Below are 8,602 nucleotides of genomic sequence, written 5' to 3'. Positions count from 1 at the left end.
AAAAAATAAAAAAATCGAAATTGAGCATTAAGACCTCCAGTGTGAACGTAGCCTTATTCAAAGAAAAGAGCATCTCATTATACCCAACTGTGAGTCTGAGTAAAGGGAATCTACATCACATGTACGGTTTTTCCCAAAGCATTTTCTTTTTTTCAAAAGATGTAAGAGGGTGGGAAGCCAGCAGTGGTATTAATAGAAGACAAACAGAAGATCCCTTCTGCAAAGTGCTCTTCTGATTGACGCTGATTGAATCTAGAATAAAATAAAGTTCAATCTCAAGGACATAAAATACCCCTGCAAAACATTTCTAAACTGCTCTAATGACTGAGTGTTGCAAAGAAACACAAAGCCCTTTGATAAAATGTTGGGCAGTATGGTACTTGAGGAAAGTGGAAACAGGTCACAACTGTATGGTATAAATGTATTTCTGCTGGTGCATTGAGCAGAGGCAAACTTAATACTGGACCCAAGAATGAAACTAAATGTGCCATTATCATTCATGAGTGATTGTAGATGCTGGACATGTATGCCATTATCATTACAGACCCTTCTAAATATAAAATTCTTAACACATGCAATATTGGGGGCTAAAGGTTAAGTTAAAGTAGACTGAACAACCCATCCTAAGCTAAGTGTTGACAGCACATTGTTAAATTTCTTAAGCACAACTCCAACTATGGCCTTCAGCAATCATCTAATGAAGGGTAATAACACAGAAGATAAGATAGAGAAAAGGAGGGAAGTGAACTTCAAAGAACACTGGCACAAGCTGGTACACAACTCTATCATGATTAAGACATGGGTATGTAGGAAATAAATGTCTGAAGGGCCATGTAGTGTGTAAGATAATAAAGACTTTTTTCATGCCATGTTCTTAAAGTAGAAGATTAGGCAGTTTCTCATGGCTGCTTTTCAATAAGGGCAGCTGCTGTGTCCTTGCCCCATTGCCTCCTGGGAGCCTTTATGCAACAAGGTTATTGAAAACTAGCAAAGGGTAACAGCTCTTTCAATTCTGGATGTGTACCAGTGTCAGTACTGCCTAGTACGAACTACACTGTCATTCCCAAAACCAGGAAGTGTGCCCTGTTGCCAGGTAACTTACTACAAACCACTGGCAACCAAATCAGCTGCATTAAGCAGACACAAAAGATAGCAAACATATTTAGAGTTTCTTTGTTTAAAATGGTGACGTTCATCTGGTCTCCTTTGTAGTAATTGTGATACGGCAGGCAGCTTTCCAACACCATAACATTGGCGTTCACAATGAGGCCAAGATTTGCATGTATTTTTGCAGTCCCAGTTAAGTGTTGTATAAAAGTTGTTGTGAGTTATTGTTCAGTGCAGACCATTGGGGTCAAGTTGCTTGTGGAACACAGCATTGTTTTTGAATTATTTATTACGGCCTTGTGGTGGTATAATTTAGTATGATCCCTGACGTCATATCTATACAAAACAACCGTAAGGGTTTCCTTGCAAGGATATGATTCTGAGTTTTGTCTTCTACTATAACAACTGAGTGGAGTACAATTTAGTGAGCATAACTAGTGTCAGTTGAACACATGTTTTTAAGCGAATAGATTGAGGTTTTAAACACTGAAAGCAGTGAAAAAGAAAAGGATGAAGATTCGATGCTGTTGCCTGATTTGCCATGACTTACTTTAAAATATTAGTAAAGCAACTTTCTTTCTATGGCTGTTTATTGCATTTATCTACCCATGAGGCAATTTTCTAAATTAAACTGAGATATAGCTGATTATATCTGATTATAAACCATTAAACCAGTTGGTCAATATGTCCAATTGCTTTAAAAGCCTTTTGCATGAACACACTTGGTATTTACTGTAAGCATTTTTAAGCAAAGATATTTATCTCTAAGTGTGGCAGTTCAGTACTTTTCTTTGTTAAAAAAAAATCTGGGCTTGGTTTTAATAAATAACACCATACAGGTATGTGGAGTAGACTTTGTGACAGAGTGAGTCATTCTTTGCCAAGGGTTTGGTTTCAAATTCTGTACTGGGAATATTTCCCACACAACCTAAGGCCCATATCTAACTTGTTTAGTTCTACTGCAAAAATCAAGAATCACGTCTTAGGCCGCACACTCTTTACAACTTGAATTACTCATAAGCCAGGCCTTGGATGACTCTGGCAGGCTGCTTCATCAATATATAGTAGCTGGAAAAAACAAAAAAACAAAACCTACAATGAAAGAAAAAAATAAATAAATATTGTGAGCGTCACCTGGGGGATCATTTACTAAGCAAACAAATTAGCCTAACAGCCTCAGAATCTCGACTCAAGACACAGTTTCTAGTGATTACAAGTCACAAATGGGAACAAATCAAACCACAAGCTTGCAATCCCTCAAGTTTAAAAACAGGAAGGAAACAAAGACGTCACCACAGACATGAAAACTGTTAAAAGTGCGAAAAGGTACCACAAAAGACATGTAACACCATCAGCAATTTTATTAACTGCTGGAGCTGCAATTCTGGGTTGAGTTTTGGCACTGATTATGTTCTTCTTCTCATTGTTTAACAAGGCCATATTTTTTTAGTTAACATCAACAAAACCATACACTTACATATATATGCCCACTCAATGTGGGATTTTCTGAGCGATAGAAATGCATGCCTTCATTCACTTAAAGTTATAACCTGTTTCCATATTATGGCAAAGTCTGGCACACATTTAAGCCACAGTGATTGATAACCATAATTTGTATAGCCAAAAAAACCAAAACAAGACACCTTTATGACATTCCTCTTTAGTTTTGGACTCTGAATTCTGACGTCTCACTGTTAGCGTTTTGGCCACTGCAATGCTAGTGTTTTGAAACCGGGACTTACCATATTTGGAGAAAGGGTGGAGTGTTAACTTATAAGCTAACGTTGGCTAACAAGCTGCCTCCAGAAACTGTAATGTTACAGTGCACAGACACAAGTATCTGCTAATTTACTAAGACACAGGCTAATAATATACTAGTATTTAACTCTGGCTGAGGGAAAAAAAAACTTCCTGCCCTGTAACCCTAACAGCTATTTGTCTGATAAAGGCCCAGTTCACAGACTAAACTTAGATGAGGTGAGGCCTCCCAAACACCAATCGGCTACAGTTTTCTATGTCAAGAAAACTGTCAGTCAAAGCGGTCAAACCCCTTTTTCCACTATGCATATAGACAAGTTAAAGGAGAGGGAACTACCCATAAAGGCCAAAACTGTTCTTTTTAGAGTTATTATTGTTGTAAGGTTGGATATTTTAAGGATATTTTAAAATAAGAGTCTGTGGAGATACATGTGCTTTATATGCCAACCTTGAGGGACTGCTAGAAGAACTGCAATGTTTTGCAGCCACAGGGGCTTGGTTTTTTTTGTTTTGTTTTTTTTATGAGAGAGGATAGGAAATCTGTGTAGGTATTGTTTTACTCTTTTATCTATCACTACAAGCCTATATCACACGATCACAAATCTGCTTACAGCTTAAAAAAAAAAGCAATGGCCATTTCATGTTAGGATCTATTCCTTTTTTTTCTTCCCTACAAGAAATAAATAAGGTTGAGGTTGCAATCTAATTTCTACTAAGTAACAAATTACACTCATGCTAAATGTGGAAAGAAATTCAGCTAAAGCATATTTTTCATCCCGATTAAAGAAAACATCATTTTAAAAAAATGGATGCTTGCAAACACAGCCTTGCTCTTAACACAAAGACGACATGTTTTTATGAGAACTATCTATCTATCTATCTATCTATCTATCTATCTATCTATCTATCTATCTATCTAGCACTTCAAGTGGACTTAGCTTTAGGGTCACAAGATAAGATATGATATTTGTGGTACAGTGTTTATGGCCTGATTACAGAGCCAAAAATAGATACCTTGTGAATATAAAGGCTTTGACTCTTAACCAGTGTTTACGGTAATGGCAGCTTGTCAGTTAAATTGCATCCCCTGGTTCTGATTCATCTGAGAAGATTTGGGGTGGCTATAATCAATTTTTGTAAAGTGCTCAGTTGAAAAAAGGCAGAGAAAAGGCACCATGCACAGTCAAGGTTGCTTCAGAGACAAATGGTCTGTGAATACGCTTTTTAGCTTGTAAGATATAAATTCAGTGAACATGAATCAGAGACATGGCTGAGGCAGAGCAGGGTAGCAGCCACTTTGAATCGTTCAGAGCCCATTTTAAGTAGTCAAGGGATAATTGGAGGCTTAAGGTCACCACTGTCCTCTGCTGCTGTCAGCCTACACATTCATCTAGTCTCATTTTTTTAATTTGCCTTTCTTCGACTTTCTGTACTTTCCTCATTCCTTCTGCTCACACTTTCTGCCAATGCTCATCTATCATTTTTACTGTGTGTCCTTGAGCTGCATCCTAACAAGTAAGCTACCCAAACCAGGTGGACCCTCTTCCTGTCCTCTCCCCTGAGATACTGGGCTTCTTGCCCAGACAGTGAGGCAGTATCCTCCCTGGCTACAGACTGCTGCTCAGTCAGGCCCCTGATGTCACAGGCAAGTGACAAGCTGCTGGCTCTCATAATTTAAAAAAGAAAAAAGAAAAAAAGATGGCTCAGGACAATACAGTGTTCTGTAGAAAGCAGAAAGCCAGGAGAAATTGATGGTAAAGACAGTATAAAGAAGAACACAAACAGTAAGGGGGGGGGGAAGCAAGCTGCTTCTGAAACATCGCTCAGGACAATACTGCAAGGTAGAGGTAGGGCCCCACTGTGCTGAAGACTACATATCCAGACTGCTGTATCAGGTTGCTTAGTCATCATTGTAGCAGGGAGTGAATATAGCTCTTAAACATCTTCACCACATGACACTGGCAGATCTGATGAGTAATCTTCCTGAACAGCAATATTGATTTGCCCTCTCACAGACTGAGCTGAGCTATTTTGAGCAAACTAGTTAAGTCTGCATACCAGAGTCATCATTAATGCACAACACAAGTAGGGTGGCCTAGGGGTCAAAGATGATGCTTTAAGATTATGGTTGGTTTGCTTGACAACTTCCATTCAATATGATTTATCTGTGCAATCTACCATCTGATCACCAGGAAAACTGCACTTTAACTCAACTCTTTTGATTCAAATGTGCCGTCTATGAACTGTAATTCTGCGTTTTTTTCATAATGTAATTATTCACCTGAAAAACTGTCTGTTACCTGATGTAGGAGAGAGACTTATAGAATTTGGGTAAATAAGGTAACACTAAATCAGGTATTTTCAGAAAAGGCTGCACTCATACTGACAGGTCACGTGGAGCTTTCGCATAACATCACACTCACCTAATTTCATCAAAGAGGCAAGGAGGACCCATAATGAGATTTCAAACGGGACCCGTACGTTTTCGTAGTTCAAGTCTAGCACAGGGAAAGCCTTTCCAGTGTTGTTGTGACTGCCATGGTCAGTCGCTTTGTGGCTGCCCGAGTGTGCCGTGATAGGAGAATGCTGGTCGGAGCTGGCAACAGCGACGGTAAACACGGAGCCATCCAGAAACACTAAAACCATCACCAAGAACAGTCCACGAAGCCGGCCCGAAGCCCCGTGTGACACAGTCCTGGAAGGCATTACTGCTGAAAAATAAAGGCGACCTTGAATGAAAATGAATCAGAGTTTGTTTGGTTTTTTTAACAAGTCGGCTTGAAAAACCGGGCAAGTTTAAGGAAGTTGTGCCAGTTATCGCTTCGTAGTGTCGCGTTAGTTAAAGCTCGTCAACCGTAGAAGATTCTGACAGTTAGTTCGTCAAACTGACACTGAAGCAAAGCGAAACCGAACCAGACCCCTCATTATGTCAGTTAACGTTAGCTAGCTAGACTTCTTCGCTTGTTGTAGCCAGGTAAACAGCCGCTTCCAGCACAAGTCGTTGCGGAAAGAAAGCAGGAAACGCCAAGATGCTGAAAGAGTGTCTTTTTTCCTTTTACAACAGTCCAGTGCCCTCAGTTGCTCTTCGTAGCGGCGTTTCACAAGTTTGTCCGTTTCCTTGTCATTGACTATCAACGTCTTCTTCGGTGGAAGATGTCATCGTTGATGCTGGAGGTAAACGAGGCACAGCGGCATCCCTTCAGCGTTTCCTCTCTCCCCCTCCTACCTAAGACAGTCGTCCGTGCGGCGGCCGTGCTCAGATACTGACCTTGAATAGAAGCTACACGGCAGCTGCCACATTATGTGTTTACCGTGTGCCCCGACTACACCAACTTTTTTTATATTAACCTTCGTGTGTTCCGCATCTCCACGGTATGTCCGGAGAGACTAGACCCTGTGCTGAGCTCAGACGGAGGATCCGAGGGGTGGGGGTACTTGTGCGTATGCTCCCCCTCTGCCTCGGAGGCTTTTTTTTCCCGGGGTGTCAAACCAAGTGGCGACTTGACTTGTCTGCAGCTGTATTATAGCCTCATACAGCCTTCAAAAAGCACACCCTTTCGCGGAGCTTTAGTGGGTGGGATGAGGAGTAGACTAAAGTGGGGTGGGGGGTGGGGGGTGGGGCGTCCGCATATAGTGACACCTATAGGAAAGGAGGTTTAAGGTGTGGGATCTCCACAGCGTTTCTCCTCTGCACGCCTACTCTTGAATGGGCTGTGTGGAGCCTGATATTGTTGGCATGTGGGTGCAGCTGAAAGGCCAAAGATCAGAGTTAACTACAAACAAGAGTTCAGAAAGCATTGTTCATTAGGGATGCTTCAAATAAAACCATAGTGTTTTGTGCCTTTGCCTTAAGCCAAATAAAGTCTGGGGATGCAATTTTAGTTCTCAATTGAAGCATGGTGAGCAGTGATATTTATAATACATAATTAGTAATGTGATAGCTGCATAGTGAAGGGTCAGTGGCCAATTTCAGCTGCCAGCTGCAGCCCACAGAGGTCTCAATATGCCATTCAAGGACACATATCTAGAGTGCATGCTTGCTATTGTGAGAAATGTAGTTGTAAAAAAAACAAAACTCTCTCTGTGGGAGTGGCTATGCAAGTTACAAATAATGACTCAGCACTTTTCTAGTGATTTTCCAAACACACCTGTCAGATTTAGCAACATGTAATTTCCTGCTGCATCGCAACGGTTGCTTCTGTTTGAGTTTCAAACCCAGTCTTTCTGTGCTTAAAGGATACCCTGATGGAGTTGACACACGACCCTCAGTGCATAAAGAAAGCTAGAAGGTAGTTCATTTTTGTCAAATGGACGAATTACAAAAAAAGACTAAAGAACCAATCCATAAAATTTGCGGTAGATTGTTTTTTTTTAAAAACTTATTTACTTTTTCACTTTTTTACTAAAGAGTCACAAAAGTTAGGTCACGCTAAAACAGGAAATGAAAAGCGACATGAGCTGATTGTAGATTTGCGCTCATGTAACTGGACATTTAGATAAGGAACTTTCCAGTGATAAGAAGATGTTAATTTTCTACGTCCAACCTGCAAAACAAAAGTAACTTAGATCACGTCTAGTCTGTCAGAATGATTGTGAGTGTGCCATTAATAAGGTATGGTTACTGCTGATAACAGTGTACTGCATTACACCCACCACTTAAACTCTGTTTCAGTCAGAGTTCAGGTGACAAAGCGTCTGTGCTGTTTGTCGCTTATTTCTTAATATCTTTATAACACTTTATAACTATAAGGCGTTGGTTTTTACAGCTCTTTGTTGTGGCTTCTATGGCGCTTCATGGTTTCTGTCAGTTACTTACATCAGGGGGACCACAGAACCTGCTTCTGCTTTACTGTGGCTAACAGACTTTGTGGTGGCAATAGATCACTGATTTCCTCTCTGGTACTAAAAGTATACATTATATACTATGTGTATGTACTACTGATCTTTGTAGGATGCTGTAATTGGTATTAGTATGCAAGTTTTAAACACAAAATATTTGGTTTTGTCCCAGTAGGGGAAGCACAGATAATAAACACTAAATACTGATGACTAAATTTAATTTAGCTGTGTTTGGTTTCAGTTTTCTGGTTACTTGGATTGGTGGCTCACTCTCACACTGTCACAGTTTATTAATAAGCCACTAATAATATTTCCACTTCTTTTCTTATTATGCATAGTGAATGAATGTCTGCTGTGAGGAAATTTTATTTTCTTTGGAACTAACAAGCACATCCATTAGAGGATTTACTATACATGATGATTGTTTTGAATATAAATACTTTCATCACTTTTTCCACTGCAAATGCAGCAAAGGCTGTTTTGTATATTATGTAGTATGGAGCTGGATGTCTGTGTAGGTTCTCAGTCATCCATTCATGGTACTCTTAAGAGCTTAAAAAAAAGAACATGGACTTTTTAAAGTTTCTGAAGACATCTCACCTCACCAGAAATCCACAAAGATGCACAGAAAAAAAAAGTCAGATACCAACTAGGGAGAAACTGAATGACAAACCAAACAACATTGCCATTGCTTATGTAGCAGGTTTGTTTAAGAAACTGAGGAGAATTCTCTCCAACCATGACATCCCCGTGCACTTCGGATCCAGCCATGCCATTAGACAAAAATGTTTTGTCAACTCAAAGACAAAACTCCCAAATACAAGCTAAACAATGTAGTGTGTGCCATGCAGTGACAAGTGCTTGGATGTCTAAATAGCAGATTGCAAACAGCCACTCC

The 8,602-nt window shown here is 40.0% G+C and overlaps 1 protein-coding gene across 1 annotated transcript in view; it reads right to left on the bottom strand.

The window, feature by feature from the left end:
• The window catches only part of slc9a1a (solute carrier family 9 member A1a), a 37,102-nt gene extending 30,646 nt beyond the window's left edge, over window positions 1–6,456 (bottom strand). Inside the window, exon 1 of the mRNA XM_013911603.1 lies at window positions 5,289–6,456. Coding sequence (XP_013767057.1) covers window positions 5,289–5,571 — 283 coding nt within the window. The 5' untranslated portion in view covers window positions 5,572–6,456. The remainder of the gene's footprint in view (window positions 1–5,288) is intronic.
• Between the last annotated feature and the right edge of the window lie 2,146 nt (window positions 6,457–8,602).

Source organism: Pundamilia nyererei, unplaced genomic scaffold, assembly GCF_000239375.1.
Source record: "Pundamilia nyererei isolate P.nyererei 1_Seehausen unplaced genomic scaffold, PunNye1.0 scaffold00067, whole genome shotgun sequence".
Lineage (NCBI taxonomy): Eukaryota > Metazoa > Chordata > Actinopteri > Cichliformes > Cichlidae > Pundamilia > Pundamilia nyererei.
The sequence above is the reverse complement of the archived record's forward strand: the minus strand, read 5'-3'. Positions and strand labels throughout refer to the sequence as shown.